This window comes from Pleuronectes platessa, chromosome 1, assembly GCF_947347685.1.
Source record: "Pleuronectes platessa chromosome 1, fPlePla1.1, whole genome shotgun sequence".
Lineage (NCBI taxonomy): Eukaryota > Metazoa > Chordata > Actinopteri > Pleuronectiformes > Pleuronectidae > Pleuronectes > Pleuronectes platessa.
In genome coordinates, this window is record NC_070626.1 from 14083295 (window position 1) to 14110638 (window position 27344).

Here is a 27344-nt window from a genome sequence, read left to right on the forward strand (position 1 = left end):
AAAACAAGGCAATTCATGGTTTGTATAGGATATTTTTTTCCTTAGTTAACTAATAATTACAGAAACAAATAACTGCTTGAAAAAGTGAACACAAAGACTTGTTTTTACATTTTCGGAGGAAGAACGTGTAGATGTTGTGCATCCAATTCATTTAGATGCAGAGGCCTTTTCCCATCGGACTGCCTCAGCTGGCTGATTTAGAATATACTGCACAACGAATTCCCCCCCCCCCCCCACACACACACAAAAAGCATGTTTTAATAACATATTCTAGTTTTGTCTCATGACTGCAAGGCACCTCAGTCTGGCTTAACAAGAGACATGTTGTTAGGTCCCCTCTCTGTGGAGTTGTCACTTTCATTAGTCCATCTGCAGGGCCCGACTATTATCAGAGACTCACTGAGAAATGTAAATTAAAGCAAGCCAGTATAACAATAACGATCTAAAACCATCCAGGCTTCAGTGAAAGCTTCCCCGTAAAATACTCACACACACACACACACACACACACACACACACACACACACACACACACACACACACAGAGTCCGCGGCCAATGCATATGGCTCTTGCTCCCCCTGAGGATGGCTCGTGTGCGCCTCTTTGTTTCAGGGAGCTAATCTATTGCTATTCACACCCTGCTCCACTACATGCGTTCCTTTCAATTTGCACTGTTGTTCCCGCAGTCTGTTCCAATCTGCTGTTGTTTTAATTGCCTCACCCTGGCTGAGCCAACTGCCACTCCTGCCAGAAAAATGCTGCTGTGTCTCTTAATGAAGAAAATAGACAAGTTGCAATTGACTGAGACAGAGAGGGATGGAGAGAGAGGGGGGGAGACAGGGAGGGGGGGGCAGGGGTTAGTACGAGAGGGCTGGATGCACCTGACGCAGAGACAACAGGGAGACACGCAGCCGAGGCGAGATTCCACGTAGATTTAATACAGATTCATTCAGAGAGTTTCAAGCTGTTAGCCCATGTAGGATATCTTCAGATCTTTTTACCAATAACGCTCTATAACACCTCTCATATGCTCCAATCACAGCCACTCTTTGCATGACATTCAAAATGTCATAGACCTGCTCCCAACATTTGCTTGCTTTCTCACATCCCACTCTTTCTGCACTCTTCTCCCTAGCAACCAGTTTTAATAAAGGCTAAGAATGGGTCGCGGCAAACTTTGTCTCGACAAACTTGTGCTGACATCGCTCGCAGCGTACAAGCTAAATTAGCTTTCATCAAACTTCACCATGCCTCCCCAACTTCACCAGCCTGACATCAATCAGGTAACAACAACACGCTGAGGGCTGTGAAATGTGGAGGAGCAGGGGGAGTTAAGTCTCACCTGAGGGCCTCGGGTAGGTGTAGGCTGCAAGACAATTAAATTCATGTCGATTACCACTCACATATAAACAATCCATCAAGTTATACAGACTGTGTCAAATAAGATGGTTGATTAAATGGTTTGAAATTCCTCTTACGTTCTGAATACTGGATGATTCGACTGATGTAGTCCCCAGTGCTGTAGGTGGTGATGGGGGCCAGTCGGACCTCGTAGGACAGGGGGATTTTTAGGTCTGCTATGGTGTGGGATATCAGCACACCCCTCTCCGGCTCCTTACCCTTGAGGTCTATCTGCTTCGACAGCAGGCTCTGCTTGTTCTAGATTGGTACGAGATAAGAAATGCACATAAGCAAGGGGAGAAAAGTATTAAGGTGTGTATCTGCATAATAAACATCACACTCTAATTGACACCCTGCAGTTCTATGCCTCCACCAACCAGTGAAGTTTTAATATAATTGTTTCCAGACACATATGAGATCAGCAAGATCTTTGACCATACACCACTGAAATCTACTCAGTTCATCTTTTGTCCAATTGACAAGTGTAGAATTCCCTCATGGGAGACTTGAGATATCTTTTAGAGGCCACAGCATCCTTTGCTTTTGAATACCCAAATCTTATCAGACATTTTTGGCAAATTTCAAAGAACTCTCTAGAGGCATTCTTAAGTTCACTCTGCAAAAATGTCTTTCTGAGGTAACAGCGGACTTGACCTTTGACCACCGAAATCAAAATGGGTTCATTCTTGAGTCCAACTGAATTTTTTTGAACCGAATGTAAAGAAACTGCCTTCGTTCGCAAGAATGAGACGGACAGACTGACAAACCACCTGGAAACTAGTTGTCACTGACACAGAGACATAAACAGTTCTCATCATACCATCCTCACTCCATCTGTACAACTTTTATTATATGTTATTTCAATTTCTTTACAAATCACGTGCCAAGTTGTTACTGAGGGTGGGAAACTCATATTCCTATACTTGAATACAATCAGCTATTTTAGATTAACAAGCAAACAAAGTCAAATTCAGGGTTAAAGATCTGCTCATATATTTCCAGGCAAAAAAAACGGTCTGCTCTGACGTGATTATATCAGGTCGTAAATGCTCCACTGATATTTGCTTTGTGTTGTAGGAGTAATAACCATTTATCTTCCTGCAGCCTCTTAATCACCATGTCATTAGGTTGTTTTACTTTTCCATATCTGTGCAAGTGTCCACACATTTCCATTTATGGTTAATGAAATTAGATGTGGGCATGCAGCCAGTTCTGGGCATATAGCCAACCAATACACCTTAGGGCCTGGATTGGGTTGAACATATCTTGAGTTAAAATATATATATATATTTGATCCAAAACAAAGTAAACCTAATTTTTCAAGGAAATAATTTACGACAGCTATTTCGTCTTTAAAGGAGCGAGAGGCCACATTAGTCTCAATATATAAGTGGTCTTAATACAAATGCCAACACATTTTTCCTCTTCTTCACCCTACTTGTGATAAATCAATGTATAACCTACTTTTCCCCCAGTTTTGATTTGTATTTACATTCACTATTCCAACATTTATGATCTCGTTCCGACATATTACATAATTATCTATTTTTTAAGAAATAAAAGCAAATTTTGTCAAAGTACCTTTAGCCCCTTTTCCACTGGTCAAAAACCAACCAACAGAAATCTGGCTTGTTTCTGCAATGGGAATAAACAGAATCGGCATTTACTCTAGGGTCAAATTACTCTGCAGTAGACCCAGGTTTTTATCGGCTCTGATCGGCAGTGGAAGAAACATGACACCCGGGTGAACCCACTAATTTGGCAAGAGAGCGAGAAGAGAGAGCGCCTCAGTTTCCGTGAAGCTCATGACGTCGAACATGACTCACCGGGATATCAAATGAAGGCAAGCTCCTCCACTGGCGATGGGAAAGGAGTATAGTTTCTTTTAGAGTGTTTACCCACATTTACAGTTTTTACCAAAGGTATTATTGCACACACACGGATATAAATACACACACCTGCATCTTTTGAAATTGTTCGTCTTTATTATTGTCCTCTGTCATTGTCCTCACTCAAGTTATATTTCATTAATGTCTTCGATTTAAGGAGCGTATAGATTCTCTTTATTTTTTTTCACCTTTAATCAAACATGATGTAATATTTCCTATAAACTAATAACGAATGCTCCATTGAGTTGGATCTCTTACTCAATATTTGGAAAGTAACAGATCTGCCCACAAATTTCCACAAACATTCTGAAATTAATTGAGTTTGCTGTGTAATATTAGAGTTAAAAATAAAAGACAGTTATGATGCTAATCCAGTCCAATTGTTGTCTCCTCTGTCTTTTTTCTCTTTTGCACCGCTCTTAATAGAGCTATTGCTGTGTTATTCCACCCACGGAGAGAAGGATCCATTAGCTGTGTTTCTGCCTCTGATCCCAGCTACTTAAAGACCTGACAGTGAGCTCAATCTAATGCATTAGGTCAGCCACTTCACCGTAACACCTTAGTACACCCACAGCATGCCATTATCAGGTTATGCATGCAGCAGATGTGTGTGTGTGTGTGTGTGTGTGTGTGTGTGTGAACTCTTGATGTATACTGTCTGTATGACGAGCAGTGTGTGTATATGTGGATGTGTGTTTGATAGATGTCTCCGGTACAGAGCCAGTAAATCAGGTATAATAAGCACATAATATACACGTAGACCGATCCTCACCACTTTAGAACAATATAAAGGATTTACTGGACATGGCTTCATTTGTTGACTGATTTATTACACTGACTATAAAAGATATTAAAATGAAATGCTGATCCATTACAAATGTTGCTGTAAAATCTAATTTCACACTGTGCGAGAAGATAATCTGAGTTGTTAATCATACGCTGTTATCAGGATACACTTATTTCTCAGCTTTTCTTAAATAAGCTACACTTTCTTCTACTAATCAACTCGTGATTATGCATCAATTGTGTCAGGGCCTCATGATAATCGACCCAAGTTTCTGACATGTCAGAAAGTCTTCTGAATGTCTAGCAGTCTAGATTATCTGATCGATCCTTGTACCGCCCTATACACTGCTTGACAAACAATGCACGACAAAGCCTAAAATCGGTCTGACTCTAAAATGAGTCACACGACTCAGAAATTCAATCAAAATCGGTCTCAAATCGCACAGTGTTGTAGGTAAAGATGCTTCCCTACACTTCTCTCGATATTTGCACCAGTACTGCGGGTGTGACATCGCTACACTGAGACATGCTCTTCCTCCTCTCACCTGACACATGATGTTCAGATTCGATGTCTCCTCACTGCTACAAATTCTACCCAGTTGAGATGGTCGTTTCTATTGACAGAGCTCTGGTGACTTCTGCCCAGGCTGCCAACAATATTTGGTGTAACTCCATTTATTGTGCCAGTACCACACGGCCGCCACAGCCCGAATCCCTGCAAGTTAGTGCTCAGCAACATGGCTGGACTCCAATCCTTCTTTCCCTGTGAGGCACCATTCCACTAATGACTGTTCAATCTCTTTTCCTCAGTGCCATGTCTGGCTGTTCCAGTTTCAGTCGCTCCCTCAAACTTTTCACCCTGTCTTGCCAATCATGAAACATCCTGAAATGTATCTTAATCTTAATTCACCTTCCCTTAAACTATAAGAATGAACTGTTTAGTTATGGTGGAGAGATTTAGAACGTTTAGGTTTATTTACCAAAGCACTCATGACACCTTCTCATTAGCAGCATCCTTACACACTGCCTGAAATAATTGGAAGGATATCAGAAACAGATGATAAAAAAAAAACTGAATGTAGAAGCACGGTGTTGTATAACAGGACATGGCCTTTTTTAATGAAAGGGCAGCAAAGTGACCTTTAGGTTTAAGAGACCATCAAATCAAAGAAAGGTCACAGGTTTGGATTTCTCAAACAACAGCGTGTTTTGTTTAAGTTTTCACAGGTAAATCCTGCAACATTATATATGCTTAATTCTTCTAAGATATCTGGTAGAAGTGTCGAATTATATAACGGATTGTCTGAAAAACAGTTCAGAAACAACTGATTGAAATAACATCCCCGCAGGTCACTATGGACATATTTTAATAGGTAAAATATATCTACATAAGTAACAAGTAATAGTGATATTAATTTAATATATACATATATTATCCAACAGTTGAAGAAGTACAATATTGTAGATGGAATCCGTTAAAACAAGTCCAAATCAACTAAAATAATGGTCTAAATCTAACAGTACAGACTATTAGCAAAAGTTATTTGTGTCAAAATACCTTATCAACTGATTTTTAAAACCACCATTTAATGCAGTAAACTGTCCCCTGTGACAATTTTAGTACATTATTAGATTGTTATTACAAATAAGGTTTTGCTATATATACAGTCAGCTCACTTTGTCCATCACATACAGGTGGGGCCCCTACCAAGGGTCATTGGGATACATTTAAGGGGTCATGTGATATTAATAATTGTTTTCTTAAAGATCCAGTGTGTAAAATGTAGGTGAAGTGTGCCATCTTTTAAATTGTACGAATCATTGTCTTCTTTACCCTAGAATGGGCCCTTTGTATTTAACTACATTATATATAAGTGTGGAGCGGGTCCTTTCTACGGAGGCAGCCATGTTTTTTACAGTAGCTGGACAAACTGAACAGGTTTTGAGTTTTCATGATGACTAAAGCTACCACAGGTTCTCTCTAATGTTTGGAAGGGGAGGTTGAGGTGAGGGGTGTTCAACTGCAACATGAAACTTCACCATTAGATGACACTAAATTCTTCACACTGAACCTTTAATATAAACTCGTAAAAAACCTTTAAAAAACTCGGGTCTGATTCATGCTTTCATTGATTGTGCATTAAAATGTGTCTGCAGTGATTGTATGTGCATAGATTTGCTCAGTTACCACCGTAACTAACTGTGTGCATTATCACACAGCATAATATTCTACATGGCAGCAGTTACATAGTCAAATGCATTGGGCCCTTTTAACACCCAATTAAGCTCATCTTCACTCATATAAACATTTACACATTGCTCATATAGCACACGCATAATTATGTAGAATGTAGCAAGAGAGAAAAGCCCAGCTCATGTAATATGCATACAGTGTGTGTTCGCAGGGAGAGACGAGTTCATAATGCTGAAGAGTCAGAACTCTCGAAGTAGGTGGAATGTGCTTTCTTCATGAGTGGACACACTGACACGCAAACGCGTTTGTTTGGTCTACAAAGTGTGTGGGATGACAGCAAAGAAATGAGGTTGACCAAATGCAAGTGCACGCACACACACACACATGCACACAAACACAATGTCCTGGACCTAAAGACAAACATTGGATCAATGAGGTGTTGGGGTGTGACTCAGAGGAATTCAGCTGCTTTTACTGCAGGTAAAAGTCTGTCTCTCTACCTCAGCTTCTCTCTGCTTCCCTCACTATAGGTCAGTGAATATAATATGTGTGTGTGTGTGCGTGTGACCGTTTATAGGCGTGCGTGCGTGTGTGATATAGACAGGGAGAGAGGGAAGGGGAGAGTGAAGAAGATAAATAGCATGTAAAGAGAGGACCAACAGAAGGAGACAGTGAAATTGACAGGTGTGAGTGACGGACGTATTTGAAAAGGATGGGCGGTGGTAGTTGATGGGCCGATATAGAAGTCCATCCACCTCTCTTTGACATGTGTGTGCCTGTTTGTGTGTGTGTGTGTGTGTGTGTGTGTGTGTGTGTGTGTGTGTGTGCTTGTAACGACCAGTTTGAATATAAAATCTTGTGGAGTGAGGACATTTTAGTTGTTTGTGTTTATATATTTGGGTGAAGACTTGGCATTGTGTTTGAGCTTATAAACAGTTTTAGGTTATAGCTTTAGGTTTGGCATTTAGTTGAGATGTTTGAAATAAGGGAAAGGGTCTCTGGATCGCATTATATCAATGAGTGTCCTCACAAAGATGCAAGTTTGTATGTGTGTGTGTTTATCCTTCGGTAAAAGTTTCAGAAGATAGACCAGTTAACTGGGGACAGCTTGTCCTGTGGGGACAAAAAAAGTGTCCCCAAAGAAAACAGTGTTTGTAACTTTGATTTGCCAATTAAAAGACAACAAAACTAAAAAAATTGTGAAAGAGGGTAAGAAAGGGGGGGAGGCCATGAGAGATAAAAAGAGAGAGAGAGAGCGAGAGAGAGAGAGAGAGAGAGAGAGAGAGGGAGATTTGGATTGACAGCTTGAGAGGAGGATCTTCAAACATTACAGAGTGTGAGGTTAATTTTTCTATTATCCTCCATTAATGGATATTATTCATGATTGACCCGGCAGCTCACTGATGTTCTTTGTGTGTATGTGAACATCATCTGCATGTGGATGTGTGCAGTATGTGTGTGTGAGTGTGTGTGTGTGTGTGTGTGCACGCATGAGTATCATTGCCGTCCCCTCTTTGAGGCCTGGTGTGTATCTGCATAGTTGGTGTTGGTTATGTACATAAATTATTCATATATTTGATTTAATGTACAACTATAATTCATCATGAATATTTTTAATTTCTCATATATATGATAATGGGGATGTGTGTTTGCAGGGGGTGTGTTTGCGTAGCCGTGCGTGACTGTGTCTCAGTGGAGACAAAACCTGAGTGTGTAGCTATGATCTGAAGCCAGGTCAGGTGCTGGCTCCACAACTTCAGTGAGACACACGCACAACTTCACAGCTGCAGGCAGAAGACAGCACGACATATAGATGAGGAGGAAAGACTGAGCAATGGGAGGATGAAGGTTTGAAGAGAGAGAGCAAAGAAAATGGACAGGGCGGCTGATGCTCAGGAGTTATAGAGGATCGTCCACTAATCAGAAGATCGGAGAATAAAGACGTGAGGGATTTAAAATAACATGTAATGTTCGCTTGCTACTTCATTCTTTATTTTAAGGTCTCTTTAAGGTCATTATTTGTTTTTGAACTGCAGCTCACCTGCCAAGTTTCAGACGTTTGATGTTTCATTACAGGTTTGTTAAATTTCATAGAATATTACAGTAAAATTCAGTAATTTTGAATCAAGAATGAAAGATTTCATTATCTCCTCTTAACCCATGAAAACCAGATGGGACATATGCATGTATATACCTTATAGACTGGGTGCCACCACTGGCTGCTGATCATTTAGAATGGGATGAGACATTCTTCATGATTCACTGAAATAATTGCAAAAAAAGGCTAAATGCATTATTGGAAATGTAGTTTGTTAATTTGTTGATGCTCTACAAAAGAGAATGAATAGAACGGTTTAAGACAATGGCTGACAATCGAAGCCAGGGGAGCGATTTAGAAGCAGATTACAGCAGAGTTTCATTGATGATAACAATGATGAATATAAAAATGAAGGATATTCAGACCCATGATGTTCCTGACGAAGTGTCCGACTGTAAGAGACATTTTGAGTAGCAGGAGGAAGAAGATTGGGACGTCAGAGAGGTCTATAGTTGTTGTTCTTTTATTTTCCAGGTTTAAGGAATTGGCAAAGATTTACAATGAAAGGAACATGTTTAAGATATAATCTTCTGTTCCTTTTTATCTCTATCTGCTTCAGAGGTTAACAAATAAAATATTTTGTAAACGTTAGCAATTCTGTCCGCTCATTCTTATTTTCAAAATGACCATAAGACTGGATAAATCTGTTCCTCTTATTCCAAACATGGAAACAATATCATGTTTTAATTTTCTCACACAAATCACAGTCTACTCATAAAATAAATGTGGGAGTGGAAATTGTGGTGTGAGGAAAAATGGGTGTAAGGACGGCTTGATGAAACCAGGAGTGCCTGTCAACTCCGTCAATTCCTACACAGAGAGACATCCTGCACGGAGGATGAAACTAAATTAAGACGTGTAAACAGGAATTTCACAGCCTGGCAATGAGTGATGGAGCAAAGTGTGTAGTGTGACACATACACACACACACATAGGAATCGACCACCACTATAAATGCAGGTAAAAATAAATGCATGTATCTATACATTTATGACACAAAGCTTCACAAACGGCATATAAAACACAGACACTTGCACAACTCCAAAGAATAAAACAAATGGACGCGTTTAATGTCTGTGCTCAGACCTAAAGGACAGAGCACTGCTCCAGATGAACTGATCCGAGTCCTCTTGTATTCCCCCGTGTGCCTGCGCGCCCCAACCCCCGTCCCCCCGAGAACTCCACATCATTTTGCATGTGCTAAAAAGATAGAGTGTCAAGGTGTTAAGATGGTGAGCTGGAGAAAGTGTTGCAGAAATAGATGGGTTGTGAAATTGAGATGGAATTACATTTGAATGTTCTCGTACTCCATTTAATAGTCGAGAGGACCTGTGAGATTTGCTGTTTTCCTTTCATTTGCATCTCATTCCTCTCGTTTGCACCGTTTCCCTTACTTTCACTCTCTCACTCTCACCTCCAGCCTTTCATTTCTTTCTATCTCTTTTCGGTCACTGTCTAACTCACGCGTTAGAGCATGCAGGTAAAACTCCTTGAAATTAAATTAAAGTTAAACAGCTTTTCAGCCGTCCTAACTTGCCACTTAATGCAACTCATTATTTTAACACTGTCAGCATAACAACTTGCAGCAAAAATGTATCTGTGCTTTTTCAGCCGCCACGCTTCACCTAACGTTAAATGCCATTAAGCCTGCACTTAAAGCACAGTTGCTAAGAGAAGGAAAAATGGAAGCAATGCAGACTCTGCGAAAGGAAATAATTTGGAAGTAGATGGGAAGAGACTGGGAGAGGAAATGTTGCGAGTGAAACGAGGGTACCAGCAGTAAGATAGAGGACAAAAGACAAAAGAAGAGGGAACGAGGGAGAGGCGGAGTGAGAGTTTTCGGGAGCTTAGGCATGCAATCTAATGTGCATCTTAGGGAGGCCAGTGCTCATTTTGTATCTCCCTGAAGAGTCTTTCTTAATAAGGTAAGCAGCCAAGTCTTTAAAGTAGGAGGGAAATTAGCTATTCATCTGCACAAAAGCAAGCTGGCAGACCCTTTATTCCTGCCTCTCTCTCTCTCTCTCACTCTCAATCTCACTCTCACACACACACACACACACACACACACACACACACACACACACATAAACACACCAACCCCCAGCCAGTTGTGTATAATTCACTGTTATCCTTCCTGTCCTCTCACACAAGGCCAGTAATCTGTGAATAGATGTTTGAGACAACACAGAAGAAGGTCGACTCTAAAGCTGTTCAAAGTGGGCTTGGTTGGGTTCAGCAGCAAAACCAATGCGTCGTGAGATCAAATAAAATATGAGCTATCGATCATTATTGGTGGCGATAGTATGTAGGTTTTACACAATTTAATTAATTTATAATGGAAAGGCTAAGTGTCACATAAATAGCACATATATGTAACATCATGAATGGCACAGTGTGTTATAGTGTAGATTCTTTGCATGTAACAGAAATAAATGAATAAGACTTTTTGCATTGGAGTCTGCTTTGATAACTACGATATTTGAAGGCAACAGAGGTTTATGAGGTTATTCCAGTGTGTGGTTATTCTAAATGGATATTTGTGAGTGCGAGACTAATGTAACACCAATCAAAGGGTTGTGAAGTCCCATCAATGCAAAGTCAATCTTTTGAGAGAAAGATAAGACATGAAAATCTTCTTAAAGTTGTAATCCTTAACTGTCTTTGGGACCAAATTCTGTCATCGGGAGGCCCGGTCTTTTTACCTCATGTTTACAGCCCATTATCGTCACTTGTCTGGTACTGACAGTTCAAATCCTTCTGTGAGAGTATGTGGGAAGTTTGACATGACGTTAAGTTGAGTTCTGGGAACACAGACGCTGTGCTGTCATGGGTCGCTTCAGATCTGACTGTGTTCGATGGGACTGGGTGATGTGACCTGACAATTTAAGGAAACGTGATGGCTCTTCTCTGGAAGGGGACGACAAGTATGAGACTCCACAATATATCAATATATCAATTGAAAGGGAGGGCAAATTGAAAAGGGCAGAGCGCGAGAGCAGATAAACTACCTGTGTTTACGGTTGAAGAGACGAGAAGAGAAGAGAAAAGAAGAGAAGGTTGTTGTTCATTCAGACTTTCACAAAGGTCCTGAAGACGTAGCCTGCACACTACACAACAAACCAAAATCTAGAGTTTGCCATTCACATGTGAAGAACACAGCAGGGGATTCTCTGGGCAGACCCTTTCAAGAAACCAAAATATCTCTGAAACTTTCAGATGAGGGGTGGCTTCTGGGTCGAAGAGGGCAGGATATCACGTAGAAATGCCTCTGCAGAGATCACTTGTTTCTTTTCACAGCACATCAACACCAGTATCGGCCATTCGCCAAAAGCTCCAAGTTGACACCTTCATCAGTGTCTACTACGTGCATAGCATCTCTTATTCATTCTGATATATTTGTATTCTTTTTATTTTTTCAGCTTTGCGTCTGTCGCATGTTGGAAAAACAACAATTCGCCCACTTGCTTGCGGTCAATCCTCTGAATTATCTTCCACTGTGTTCTCACACAGGCTCACTCAGACGTTATTCAGAGATCTATAAGAAAGGCTGGCAGGAAATACTCTTCACAAATGTCCTCAGCACCTGACTCTGACATTTTCGTTCACGAACAATTTTCAGCCCCTCAGGAGTTCAGTGCATGTCGGAGAGCAGCTTCAATTGCATAAGTGTGTTTTTGTTTGGTGACCAAAGTTTACCGTGTTCTAATCCCGGTTAATCAGTGTCAGACTCACGAGTGTTCTGTAAACACGTTTAGAGAGTCCCTTTGTAAACCTTCTACCGCCTGATGTCGAGATTCAGAGCACGACCACAGCAGACTCAGGTTTGTGTGTGTGAGCGCATGTCAATATGTGCAGTTCTGTGCAAGTATTTGTGACTGAGTACTTTACCTTTCGGATATTAATCCAGTAGCCGATGATACGGTCTGTGGCCTCGGGATCTCTCTGTGTCCACTGCAGGGTGTAGGAATAGTTGTTACCTTTCAGAATCCGGACTGGGTTGGGCGTGTCAAAGTAAAATTCGGCATCATACGGTTGAGCTGTGGAATAGGTGAGACAGGGAGGACAAAACATCACAGGTAAATCCTAGGCTCGAGAAAAAAATAATGTAAAACACAAATCAAAAGTCTTTCCACTCACCAGAGACATTAAATGTGCATGTCGATGTTCCTACAGTATTGCTGACTCGGCACTCATAAGAGCCATTGTTGGTAGGTTCCAGCTTGAACTTCCACTCTGGCGTCTCCTTCAGGTCCGGCATGGGCATGCGGATGAATTCGCCGTTACGGTACCAGCGGATGTCTGTCAGACGCGGCGGGTTGGACCGCAGCACCGCACACCTCAGAGTCACCATCTGATAGTTCCGGTAGCGCACGTCCTGGAACACTGGGTCCAATATGGGCGGATCTGTGGGCAAAACAGAAGTCAAGACATTAGGGATACTTACTTTGTGATTAAGCATGGCGGTGAGGTGCATCCATGTAAAAACTCCATTATCCATAATCAGTTTCTATTTCCAAACTTATCTCCATGAATAAGGGAAAGAGGGAGAAAAAACTAATGCAGATAAGCCTGAGAGGGAATTGTAAGATGGACATAAATCACCATTATCCAAGTCGTATGTCATCTGCTTTGTCATCTTTTTGTTCTCTGCGGCACAGATTCCCTCACATCATCAGAAATCACTGGCTTCCACAAACCCTCCGACACAGAACAACTGTGGTTGCCTCGAGAGATCAGCAGTTTCTACGAGGCACGCAGCTGTCCCCACCGCTATAACCAATCCTAACCAGCTCTAATTAACCTTTCAGCAGCGATGTGTGTTTCGGAGGTTAATGACTGACTAGCTGCTGTTACCCTGGGATCAGCCAGGACACAACACGGCCAAATTACTCTGTCACAAATCACCAGCCGGCAAGATCACCCCCGGCTAATCATGGAGATAGTATACAAGATGCTAATGGTGTTGCTGTGGTAATGGTGATAGGATCTGGTGTTAAAGCCCCCAGAGGTGAGGCAGTATGACTCCAGTTCCCTATATGAATCAAGTATATCAGACACAGATGTGTAATTATATTCTAATATATGTTACGTCTGTAATGTAGACAGATAGGGCTGCAGGGGGAGCTGCAGTAAGGTGGAGAGAAGACAACAAGGACAAGGATAAGAAAAGCAGAAAATGAGACTGAAGCAGACAGATGCTTCTTCTGTGTTTGAGACAATGTGGAGATCCATCCATCCATCTATTCATCTGTTCTATTCTATTCTATCATCTATTTCACTTTTGGGGAGACATTCACACCTATGGTGCAGAAATCTCTGGGCAGGAGAGAAGAAAATAATAACAGACAGATGTTCAACAGGGAACTTACTGTACTGCAATCTGAACAACAAATGAATATGATGTTTTTGAGAACAACCAGAACTATGTACGATAAGGTAATGATAGAGTTGGATATTGCTTTTTACCTTATTTGTTGAAATCCTCTACGTCAATAAGTTGTCAAATTTTCTTTTTTTTAAAGACGACATCTGTGGCCCTAACGTCTTTAATAAATAGAACCAATCAACCTCTCATTTCATTCTGATCAAATGAAATGATACGTTGTTTGTCACTAACTGACCAGTTTGCCTACACTTTCCAGGAATACAAACTACAGCATTTAAGTCACTTAAAACCTACCCACCTCACTATCGCAAACTGTTTCAGCCTTTAAAATCATATGTTCCTGATTAAAATGCATCCAAAGGTTGTTTGGAATCACAGTTTTCCATTCTGTGCTTGCGTTTCAGTCCGAGGAAAACGAGTACACACCTGTCTGCTAAAAAGACAGGAAACAACCAAAACATTTAACTTCTCAGCTCCTGTCCTCTGTATATGTTTAGTTAAGACTCTCAGCATGTGGGTGAAACAACAAACTTTTTCCTTCTTTCTTGATCGTGTCAAGTAAAGCAGTTGTTTGCTGCTGGTTGCCCAGTTGTTATAGGTTCAGCTTATGTGCTGCGGCTTCTTGCAGCCACAGCAGTCTCATGTGTAGAGGCTGAGGGATGGTTGGGCAGTCAAAGGTCATACTGTAAGCCTATGGACTGATTAGTGTATGGTCACATACCCTGCTTATGCTTATAGACACACATGTGCATACTGATGGCTACCTGACTTTGGAAACACGTGGCAAGGGTACAGGAGTGAGCAGTTTATGAATCATTCAATATTTAGTAGAATGTGGGGGACAAGTTACTACATTCCCTTGCATGCCCTTAGGTATTAGTTTTAACAATTATAGAAGTTACTAAGCAGTTGGTTTCCCTTTTCTAGTCACTGGGTTACTTCAGTTTCTAACTAAACTTGTAGTTCTCTGTTTTCGGCACTGCGATGTTTCATAGTCAGAGGACCATAATCCATGTAAACACACCAACGCCATCTGTCTTATTGAACGCAAAATGGATTCCACGCAGGAATGCAACACTGACCAAGCCAAACATTTACAGTACACAAAAAGAAAATCAATTTGTATGAGACTGGGGGAGTGAGGGTGCGTGAATGGGGGAGTAAGAGTGGGGGGCGAAGGGGGAGAAGGAAACCACAATGAGGAAGACGAATGGCGGTGAAAGTGTGGCGCGAAAGTGAGAGAAGTCGATGATTGAGTAAGGAAGGTGGGGGGAGGACAGGAGAATGCAGGATGCAGAAAGGCAATGACAAGACAGAGAGAGGTCCTCTCTTATGGCCAGCAGTTAGCTGATTGATGATGATGAGAATGGCAATGGGGAGGAACAGCCACCTCTCACTGGGAGGGGAGAGTGCGCAAGGGAAGAGAGGGAGACAACGGGAAAAAAGGAAGAAGGCAGAAGTGGCAAGAAATCTGCGTATCCACTTCATTATGTCTGCCATTAAAAAGGATGGCATCCTTCCCTCACATCGATCAGTGCAGTTTAATGGAAGGAGGCAAAACCAACCCATAAATACATTATTTAAGTAAAATGGGGCGGTGAGAGAGGAAGGATCTGTTTCCTCACACTTTTCTTGGATGTAAATAAACATAAATATCACACTTTCATTTCATGATATTTCCACCAACATGCTCCTTTTCGACTCACTTCTCTCCTCCTAATCAAACAAGTGTTTTCTTGCCCCCGTCCCTCTTTCCACCACCGCTAACCCCGCTTTGCTGTTTCAAGCTCTCTTAACCCCATTTCTCTCTCTCTCTCTAAGTCCTGCTCATGAATCTGTCTCATCTCTCTGTTTCTTCCTCTGTCCAGAGTGGGGTGGCCACCTGCACTATTAATCACAGCTGGCCAGCGAAGACAGCTGAGCTCACATAGTGTTACCCTGCGCACCCTGCCTGCATTAGCAAGCCCTCTAAATCCTTCTTGAGGAGAGGAGAGGAGAGGAGAGGAGAGGAGAGCGTTTTCAAGTTCCATTATTGGACCTTTGCAGAGAAAACAGAACTTGTATCTTAGTTCCAATTCCTAGTTCAAAGTCACTTAAATAAATCCTGCCCTTAATAAAGAGTATTTCACTAAATACAATCACTGTAACAGATTTCCTCTAGGTTATAACCAGAAAAGCATTAATTTCTTCTAAAGAATAGAGATCTGTGTTGTCTTTTATAAATAGTGTTCAGCCATAGGTTCTGTACTGCCTGTCGGGGTAACTTTCCTCCTAACATCTTTAAGTTTTTTTTTGCAAACACACTGGTTTAAGTGAGTAGGTTCCGTCTTTCAATTTTTTGGGGGAAACTGTAGGTTGTGTGGTATATATCCAGTCCCCTTCCTCTTCTATTACTGATTTCTATTGGACGAGAGGATTTCAAGCTGGAAAGAGCAGCCCCAGAATCATGAGCATTCATGTTAAAAAAACAGAGGGTTTATCTTTAATTGATGCCTGAAGTGTAGCTTAGTTCTTCCCTGTTGAAACATTTGTTAAACTGGTGCAGAGAGGCGAACAGAGATCCCTGCACCGAGGATGGAACCAGTTCAAACAGCACAGACCCGTCCAGCTCACTCCCCACTGCACCTCATTATCTACACAGCTATGTATCTCATGTAAGAAGAACATATCTATGTGTTAACTGTGGTTTGACTCCACAGTTAAAACACGCCACGCTTCATCAGTTATCCCCATATTTAAACTTCCTTTGAATTGAATTTGAATCTTCTTTAAACAAATCCTCCTCTGTTTGCTCAGCGGGTCATTTCCAAGCAATTTTTCGACTTTTCATGACTGAGTTAATGAACCCATCCACATTAGGAGGAAGAATCTGTTATTACCAGAGACTGTGTGCTGTAAGTTTCATCATGGAAATCATTAATCTCCTCTAATGAGTATGACTCTGGTTCATCCGGTGGAAATTTGACAATAGGAGGAAACTGTGACAAACTAGCTTCCTCTAACATTTCCTCATTTAATTTTCAGCTTTTCACCGAGTGATTCACCTGTTGCAGAGTCCCTCACCATTAACTGTCTGACTGGTGGTCACTGTTCAGGTTTGTCCTCCGTCTCTATCATCCACAGCATTGTCATTAACATTTCAGCCATTTTACACTGTTACCTCAGTTTTGTATTTATATGTAAGAGTAAGAAGTTTAGCTGTGACCGTAAGAACCTGGTTTCACAAACACACATGTTTTATTCGCCAAACCTGCAGCTTCTGTTCATTTCTAATCTTTGCAAGTGAGGTGGTCAGCTTTCATTCTGTGGCCAAGCAGCTTGCAGAATGGCTTCACATGATCTGCAATATTTGCTTCATATTCCTGCAATTGTGTCCAACCCCTAATACTGTCAGGCCACAGTTCTGGCCTACCTGAACTGTGCAGATGCCATATGACCGTTTAAGACCAATATCACCAAACGAAAAACATTCAAAGATGCCAGACTGAGATTATTGAAATACATAAATACTTGTCTCTGCAGGAACTGTACCCACTACATTATAAGCAGTTTTCAATCCTAGAAAAACTGCCCTGAAACCACTACACACTTTCCAACCCAAGTTAATTCTCATTAAATTTGCTCACGATCACAGACACAGAGATATACTTTCGAAAAGAGAAACAACAGCAAGACAGCGAAAAAAGTAAAACACTGATCATGTACCAGGCCTTTCTCAACCCACATGTGAAAGAGGAGTGTGAGAGGAAGACGTTGTGTTTTCAAGCCTGAACTCAGCATACCGAGCATCAGCCACTACTCTCACCCTGACAGACAGGGAACAGTCCTCAGGGAAGGACGCCATGGTTTACGGTACAAACCCCATTAATTTACATGTTTTACAGCCCAGATACACGGATCGATTAATTAAACCACTCTTACCTGTCACTGGGAAACATGAAGAAGGTACATAAATTAAAGTGTCAGTCAAACGCTTGTTCCATTCACTTAGCAACTCTGCACACTCGGCAACCACTCACATGCGCTCACTCACGCAAACTCCCAGCATGCAGTGAGAGGAGTGGAGAGGATGCTGCTCTGGGCCTGTATTTATCAACTGTGTCGGCATGGTAGATTGTTTCTAATGGGCCACACACTTTGAGACAAATGCTTACTTTACTTCACCAACCTCTCCTTCAAATTCAATAAAAATACTTCAGTGGCTTTTGTGATTCTGTGAAATTTAAATTTCTCCATCAACAGAACAAAAACTGTTCCCTTGCAGTTTGGTTTGATTGGCATCACATAAATGCCGCCATGACAACAATAATTGTGGTACATCCCAACACAACATGTGCCGTTGTGTTGTTTGTGTCCTCGTGTTTCTCTTTCATCTTGTACATATCATCTCTTTGATTGACAGTCGTTTTCATTTGGCCTTGCGCAAAGGGAGTGTGTTGAAAAGGCTGAAGTAAACACTGGATCAAACATTTACTGAAATTGAATCAAACATCGATGCAATGATGTGCTGTCTTCTTCGAAAAATACGCTACATTAGTGAATCATCTCTCAGCATTTTTAACACATAGGGGATTTTAAAGTTCATAGCGGATTTATGTTATATTGTAAGTTATATGGATGTCCAGTTATTCATCTTTACTTCATGTTTTATTTTGTCCTGCCCTTGTTCTTCCTCCTGATTGCTCGCCAACTGTCCAGCCCCTGCTGCTCCCATCTGTCCAACCTGTTAAACACTCACCTTCTTGCCTATTTCCCTTGAGCAATTTCTTATAAGGTTTCCCTCACATTTTACGAGAGTCTAGTTCCATGGTTTTGTGACTCCTGCTTCAGTTTGTGGATTTTTCCTGATTTGTTTACTTTTTGGACTATCGTCTCATCTTACTAAGATCCGTGTGAGTTTCCCTGTAAGTGTGTCTGGACCAGACTGGTGCAAGATGCACAAACAACAGAAGACAGACGTAAGTGTTTGTGGCCTAAATTGTTCTGTAAGGATTATTTTCTGTGGTTTAATGCATTTGATAATGAGCCAATGATTTGCATCTTATTCTTTGGCAGCAGAGGCACTAACATGATGAAATACAGCAGGGGACCTCAATTCCATGCTGCTATTATTCACACTTTTTATATATACTTCACTGATTTAGCCCCCATGGTGAGCTAATGCAAACTGAGAATAACCAGTGGGGGTAGAATCTTTAAAGTTTTGTATGTTCTTGTAATGGGTATTCATGTCTAACCTCTTGCTATTTTCTCTAGCAAAAGGTTAAGTTTTATTATGCTATAAAGTGTTATAGCAGCACTGTGTCGTTTGTATCAATTAATGAGGAAGACTTGTCATCACCCAAAGTAATCGTTTTCATTCAAATCTAAATCAAATTTCCAAGTCAAATTATGTTTTCTCAGCGTATTTACATGCAGGTAGATGTCCAATAATAAGTAGTGATGTCATGATGAAAGCATTGTAAAGACTAATCTCATGGGAAGGAGGAAGGTATTGAGATTATGTGTCACTTGACAGATCCTATTCGTTTCTCAAAGTCCATCCTCTAGGGTTTTGTGAGGACAAACCTGACTGCCGTGTTCAGAGAGGCGTTCAGCCTTTAGGACACAAACGTCTATCCTCAGTTCCTCAAACTCGTTCTTTTTAACATCCTTTACATGATCATACTTTTCCTTATTTGTATTTATGGTATGTTTTCATTAGCAAAATGTGTTGTTGTAGTGAAATCCACACAGAGGGGATTTTGAAAGAACTGTAGACAAAAAACTAAAGTTTGTCACTCAAAGCTTTTATACTTAAAATTGTGTCTAAACAGAATATGGTCAGTGGTGGTGCTACAGTTGTTACTGTTAATAACCTGGACCTGCTATAATATTTAAACTTGATACATCTCTATTACAAATTCTACTTCTGATGTTCATTTACTTATGTCATGTTATTGGTACTGCTGATATCATTACTTTTTGCCGTATTAATCTGTTTTATTTTAGTATTAGACAAGATACAGCTATACTGGTATTTGAGAGAAATACATCTGGACAGCACAGTTCTCTCAGTGTGTGACCCTGCTTGTTCTAAAGGATTTTGTTGGAATTCGTGAGTTGTCGAGTTCCTGGGTGAAATTAATCGGATCAACACTTACACTGCACGTTGAGCTGGACCTGCGCCTCCCTGCGCTTGATGTTAAGCCCGTTGTACGGAGCAGTCTGGCACCGGTACGCCCCCATCATGTCCCGGCTGACATTCTTGAGCCTCAAGCGGCCGTCGGGGGTCTCAACCACAGTCTTCTCAGCTGGCATTAGCAGGTCCTTTTCTGTCCGTGACCAGAGTATAGGCGGACGTGGTTTGCCATCGACTATCAGGCACACCAGCTCAGCGGTGCCTCCCTCTCGCACGTTCACCACCTGACCTCCTGGCGGAACTGACAGCACTGGAGGAGAGACTGGAAGAGAATGGAAGAAAGAAGGGGTAAAGAAAGAGTGAGGAAATGTTAAGCTTTAATCTGTTGCTTCTAGATAAATTGAGACAAACATGAATAACATATGGGAAAGGTAGGAATTTCTAATGTAAAGCAATGACACAATATAAATACATAATACACATTTTATACATATATGTTTTGTATGCAGGTGAAGGAAGATTGGTAGATGAGGTAGATGATTCAAAGCTTAAGTGCACAGCTAAATAAGTATGAAATAGAAAGAAATGGATACATGTCTTTCTATGGCAACACGGTGGACATGGTGTTAAAATGACAGATTGTGTAAACACAGAAACTGGGTAAAACAGACACAGACTGAGAATAAAAAAAAAAAGTTTCACTGTTTCAATAAAAAAAGCGATGAAACATGGCAGCCAGTCAATGAAGAAATGCATTATTGTGAAGGTGAATTTTTCATAAAACAACTCAACACTATGAGGATCAGGATACAGTCTACTTGAATAGAGAATTCCCAGTTTGTAACCTCAGACATCTGACTGACCTCGAACCAGTGCAGATTTCACCAAATTCAGTTTAAAGTAAATAAGCAGTTAAATATATGAATTTATTTTAATCCCACAAGGGTATTTGGATTTAAAATGTATTGCCCAATTGAAGCATTAATATATTATTTTATCACTTTAAAGAAATGGTCTCAGTCTGACGGAGAAATGGAGAAAAAGAGATCCTACCACTGCTCTGAGAGATGTTGATATCCACACGGAGCTCCGGGATCCTGCTGCCGGGGAAATTTGCCACACAGCTGTAGGTGGCCAAGTCTCTGAACTTCATGTCCACGATCTCCAAGCTGCTGGTGCCGGGTGCCATGTCAGGGTCACTGCGCAGCAAGATCAGGCTGTCCGAGTTGAAGACAGGTGCTGCGTTCTTGTACCAGGTGTAGTTGACCTTGTCCTGCGGGGTGGCATCAACGTGGCACGACAGCTTGAGGTCCCGCCCCATTTGGATGCTCTCACTGTCCTTGTTGGAGTCGGGTGTAATTTGAAAGGTCAGGTTGCTCATCGCTGTGTGTGGTGATGGAAACAGGCAGAAGAGAGAAGAAGGGTTAAACGGATCGTACGGTCTGAGGAACTGGCTATGAGGAGGTCGGACAAAAACAAAGTGAATGGAGGGGGGATGTCAACAGTAAAATATTTTTTTTTTTTTACCACTCAGAAAATACTTGGAAATAACAAAAATATTTTATGGAAAAAACAATAACAAAGAGAAAAATTATAAAATTCTAAAGACAAAATGTCATTTAAATATTCCAATCTTAACATTTTTTTGGCACTGGCTTGAAATCCCCTCATATAATTCAGTGAACAACTCACAAATTCAAATTTAGCAGATTCCACAAGGGGCACCATATGTACATAAAGTATAAAAATTGGCTTTAAATTGGCCGTATTTTATACAGCACTTTTCTAGTCTTGATTACCAAAGCTCTTAGCGTCCAGGTTTGCTGTTTCTCCATTCACACACACACACATCTATGATCAGCACCTTCTCTATCACTAGTACTTTTACTTCAATACAATTTTACACTACTTTTTCCACCCGTGGAAATATGTTTTAAGAGCGACAAAATTTGATTAAGTTTTGGTAGAGAGGGGAAGTGATAGAATTAAAAAGCGATTGAAAGAAAGAAAAAAGTGGAGGGAGGAGGAAAGATGGCTAATACGGTAAGAAAGATGCGTGACAGAGTATGGGAGGCACGAGGAGGAGGAGGCAGCGGGACAAAAAAGAGGAAACCAAAGGAAATTGAAGAAGAAAGAAGGGGGGAGAGAGAGAGAGAGAGAGAGAGAGAGAGAGAGAGAGAGAGAGAGAGAGAGAGAGAGAGAGAGAGAGAGAGAGAGAGATGAAGAGAGAGACAGAGAGAGAGGAAGAAGGCAAATTGTGAAGGAGGGAGAGACAAAAGGAGCCTGATACGGAATAAAATAACGGGGGCAAGAGGAGGAGGGGGGAAACAAAATCAAGGACAAAGAGTTACTCTCACACTGTCACATTTAATTTTCAGTTTCAAAGGCTGCGTTTCCCCAACAGATTTCCATGTTGAATACAAAACAGCTCTCTGTTTCCACACCAAGGGGAGAGAGTGGCAGCCAGGAGGAGAAGGGAGGGGGCGGGGGGGTTAACTTATTTTGAGCTTGTTAACAAGATCCTAGGGTCGAGCCAGGGGTATAAGGCAGTGACCATATGGTTAACACAAGTTAGCCACTTTACCTGGTTGGTAGGATGCAGTGTGAGCCCTAATGTGTGTGTGTGTGTGTGTGTGTGTGTGTGTGTGTGTGTGTGTGTGTGTGTGTGTAATGCAGGGAGGCTGTGGCTGTATGTGTCTCCAAAGTGCATGTGCCACCTGCCAGCTTCTATTTCTCCTCTCACTAAACGAGTGTGTGTGCATGTGTGTGTGTGTGTGTGTGTGTGTGACATTTGCCGTGCTGCCACCTGCCCTGGTGTGACGATGCGTTCAGGCCCATTAAGCTTACAGGAGAAACCCATCCAGCATACGCTCGCTACAATGTTAACTAACAGAAGAGAGTGTCGCTAATTGCTTCCACTCCAGTCTCACTAATTGGAGTGAATAAAGATGATTAAAGGGGCTAAAAATAGCCGGAGGGGAGGGAGAGTAGAAGACTTTTATTTTAACAGTAGGGGAATTAGAAAAACGAGCGATACTTAAATGATCTATCCTGACATGTTTCACATCAGCTCTCTGTAATGATGGATCAACTGCTTGTGTGCCACGCACCACACACACACACACACATTTATTATACAAGCATACTGAAGTAGTTCCTGTCCATAAAGACTAAATAATAACTAGAATGACACCCAGTAGATCACTCTGCCAAGGCCCAACACTTCCCTTGTGAAAGCTCATTTAATTTCACCAGATCCTGATTTGTATTAGGGTCTGAACCAGATTGCTCACACTCATAGAAATCAGTCCTTTGCACATGCCTGATTTTGTCATCCAAGTCCATAAATATCCCTGGATTTGTCCCATGTTCCAGATCCACACTGACATTTGAAGGGGTTCTTCCCTAAACCATACCCCGTCCTTCAACTAAGTTTTGTGGTAATCCATCCATATTTTTTTTTTGTATGTAACCCAATTTATAAACAAAAATAAAACCTGACAAACATATAAATAGAATTGGGGGTCAAAGCATAACCTCCTTGGCAAAGGACAATATTAAAGTATAATCATATGTGATCATTTGTGTGTATTTGTTGTTATATAATACTAATACTAATGTGATTTTATAATCTGTTGCTCCTTTCCCCTCAGTGATTCAAATAAGTGACTGTTTCAAAGCCAGGAATTGAAGAATCCAAATTATTACTGGAATAATGAAGGATAAATTATTTTAAGTATTTTGAACCCAAACCAAAAGGAAAGAAATTGGACACACACATTGACATGTACACTCTCGATGAACCCTCTTCTCTGTGAACAAACACACGTGTGTCACTTACTCCGGACGACCACGTTGACGTTCTTTCGTGCAGGGTTTCCCACATTGTTGACGGCCGAGCAGTTGTAAAGGCCGGCGTCAGTCGGTGTGACCGCCCGCAGAATGAGCGTTGCCCCCCGAACCAGTGCGCTGAGGGGAAGTTTGCCGGTGGAACACGACCACGTCACATTGGGCGGAGGGAAACCTGAAGTCACCTCACAGGTTAACTGCACGTCCTGCCCGGGGTCCACCACCACCGTGTCGTTGACTGACAGCCGGATCATTGGGGGAGCTGCAGGGGGAGAAGAGAGAAAAGAGGATTACAAACGCAAATCACTTCCTCTGTTGTAGCACAGAGCAGAACTGAGTCTTTTTTTTGCTCGTGCTTTGCAACCATTGTGGAGGATTGGTGGATGCAGATGTCAAAACCTACAGATGCTGAAGTCTGACAGTAATAATGTAATAACCGTCTCTGCACCTGTCATAGCGAGATGCAATTAAAGGTTTCTCAGTGGGGTTGCAGGATGGTTACAGGAGTTGGCATGTAAGTGATGACATTATGTAGAAGAGAGAATGGGAGTGTTATGCTAATGTGTGTGTATTTATGTGTGCATAGAAAAGTGTGTGCACATACGCACAAGCCTTGCTATGGAAGAAATGTTCCCACTAAAGCCACTTTTCCACTTTTCAAAAAACCTGCTAACACCCACTAGCGCCCACTAACATCTGGCTTTTGTCTGCAGTGGGAACGCAGTCAATGAGCATCCAGTACCAAGTCAAACCACTGGTACTGTAGACACTGGGTTTTACCGGCTCCAGCTCTGGTTGACAGTGATGGAAACAAGACACATGGCTGAAGGGGCTAGTTTGTTCTTCCTCTTTATTGCCGGTGTCTAGATGCTCACTCTGCTCCTTGTCTGGCGAAACGTTATGACACATAATTGGTGAGTTTGAGAAGTCGAGCATGAGTCTCAGGGGGAAACAAACAGAAAGGCGAGCTACTCTACGATGGGATTGGAGTGAATCAAATAGTCTTTTTAAAGAGTTTATCTGCATTTAAAAAACCTGCTTTTAACAGCCAAATTTGGTGGAAAAGAGGTATAACTATGGGGGTGTTTCCATCTATCCATCTATTATCTGTTCTGCTTATTGTTTTAAAGTAGCAAATGGAGTAAGAGCCAATTCCAGCTGACATTTGGCGAAAGGCCGAGTACACCCTGGACAGGACGGAGGGCTCACATATAGAGAGAATCAACCATTGACACTCAGATTCACACCTACGGACAATTTAGTCTCTAATAAATCCAATCTGGCCTCGGGTTTGACATCCCCATCTTCTGCTACCGATACTAGCAATTATATTTACTTGGTCTCAAGCTTAATCCTTGTTTCAATAGCCAGTATGTGTGTACATATACTGGTGTTATAGGCAGCAATAAACATCAAATACACAAAACCACTTATGGGTATTTCATGGGAGGGAGTTCCAGATGACTGTGGAGGACTGCCACTTCCTTGTGAAAACCCCAAGACGCATAGGAAAGACCTGACCTCCGAACAAATCAGCACACAGCAGCTGTTCATGATTCTGTTCAGACTGCAATAATGATGCAGTCTTTGGATATGGGTATATATGTGCCTGAGTGTATGTTTGTGTGTAAAAGTGTCCGTGCGCTCGTGTGAGGGGGTTTGAATTTCCCGTCCTTTCTGAGCACAGACTAATCCGCAGACCAAAGGTAATTCATGTCCCTGTTCCCCTGCTCTCATATCGGCCATGTCTTCTCCACTGCGTCCGTTTCCTGTGTCTGACCTAACAGCAAAAGTACAGGATGACCCAAAATGCAACGGCAAAAAAAAGAAAAAAAATCCCCCTTGCCAGACAGAGATCGATTGGATACAAGCAGTTTCAAAATAAAAAAATGATAAAAAAAAAAAGGGCAGAGCAGTGGACACACACACACACACACACACACAACAGAGGAGGAAAGAGAGAATAAAAGACGTGACTGAAGTGGGAGAGGGGGGGAAGGGCAAAAAGAAAAGAAGGTTATTAATCTTCTAAGAGGAGGTTTGGAGAGCGGGAGGAAGGTTTCCAGAGTGACAGAGCACAGCGAAGCGTCCGCACAACGACTGTGTGTGTAAATACAATTAACAGTTTGAAGACAGTTAATCTGTCTGTGGAGTTTCTTATTCCACTTGTCAGTAATCCAGTGTTGTAGAGGCAGTGACCCTTGTGTGTCCTCTTTCAGTGGGTAACTGTGGCTGTGTAACTTCGTCAGTTGATTTAAAATGTGTGAGATTAGCCGTGGTTTAAATGCTGACTCACTGAAATGCTCATAATAAGACCAATAACCAGGGTCTGATGATGTTGTATACATATTATTATATAACATATTTATGTTTTGATATTGAATTGATTTGTGAGGAGGTGGGACAAAACATTCCAATGAATTCATAATTTAGCTTTTCCTGGATGTGTAAGTGGGCAGTTGCTTTGTTAACAGATTTTTGCAGGTTTAAGCTACTGAATAAAAAATAAAAAAGTAGGTAATAGAGCTTTAATTATTTTTTATAATTGACTAATCTGTCTCCTATTTTATCGATGAATTGATTAATTAGATAAACAAACAAAAAACAAAATGTTTACCTTTCCCGCAGCTCTTCTTGTACAATGCTGTTTGAACATGTATCATAGACATCTGTTATTTAATTATTACAGAACTATAATTCCAGTTTCAGATACGTACAATTTAATTCTGACTTGTCATAATCCAAGATCGCGGTGTCCTTAATTCATCTAAATTCAAGATAACAAAATTAGGTTTATGAAAAATGTATCATAGAATAGGTAGTTTGAATCTTGCTATGCATTTACATATGTTGAAATGTAAGTACTCAAAACTGAAACAAAGATATTCTTTTGAATATTTAGAATGAAACTTTATAAATCTTATATGAAAATGTCTCACTCTGACTGATATCTGCTTTGGATAATCACGCTTAACACACAGTAGAACTACTTGTCCTGCTTGTGTCTGATACAGAGTGCTGTCTGTGTGACTCACAGCAGACCAGCTGCACTGAGCTGAATTCATGTTTCTCATCCACCAGGTTGTTTTTGTGCTTTAGAACAAAACCACGGTGAAACAATCAAAAATGTACTTTTAGTTTTGTTTTTTCTCTGCTGTGTGTTTGGCTCTCTCTCTTCTCATTCAGCTTTTATGTCTCTTTACCACCGCTGCTCTCCATCTCTCTCTCCTTGTTGAATCGGGGGAAGTGACAGTCTATAAAAGTACCAACATTTAAACGGTTTACTATTTAAAAACCTAAAAGAAAACCTGTGTAAAGCTCATTTCTCATGAAACAGCAGCGAAACATCACGGCAGTATGATCATAAAGCTGTGAACGATCCACCGGGTAACTGAGAGAAGAGGATGAGGAAGAAGCAGAAGCCTCCAACATGTTTCCTCCTCAGGTTCATTCCACTGTGATGTTGTGGTGCTCTTCATTGCGAAATCTGCTTTACACAGCTTACACAGCTTGCTGCCAACTCTTCTTGAAACCTTTTCTCACACTTTCAACAATCCTCTGTATCATTGGCGGCGTTCGTCTCCGCCATTTTTTTAACGTTAATCCTGAGATGAGACGG

The 27344-nt window shown here is 41.3% G+C and overlaps 1 protein-coding gene across 2 annotated transcripts in view; it reads right to left on the reverse strand.

The window, feature by feature from the left end:
- The window catches only part of LOC128443549 (MAM domain-containing glycosylphosphatidylinositol anchor protein 1), a 179072-nt gene that overhangs the window by 26964 nt on the left and 124764 nt on the right, over positions 1 to 27344 (reverse strand). For both annotated transcript variants that reach the window (XM_053425987.1, XM_053425986.1), the window contains exons 7-13: positions 23718 to 23987; positions 20930 to 21259; positions 19899 to 20198; positions 12507 to 12773; positions 12258 to 12406; positions 1480 to 1660; positions 1344 to 1367 (exon numbers count right to left, since the gene is read on the reverse strand). In XM_053425987.1, coding sequence (XP_053281962.1) covers positions 1344 to 1367; positions 1480 to 1660; positions 12258 to 12406; positions 12507 to 12773; positions 19899 to 20198; positions 20930 to 21259; positions 23718 to 23987 — 1521 coding nt within the window. The remainder of the gene's footprint in view (positions 1 to 1343; positions 1368 to 1479; positions 1661 to 12257; positions 12407 to 12506; positions 12774 to 19898; positions 20199 to 20929; positions 21260 to 23717; positions 23988 to 27344) is intronic.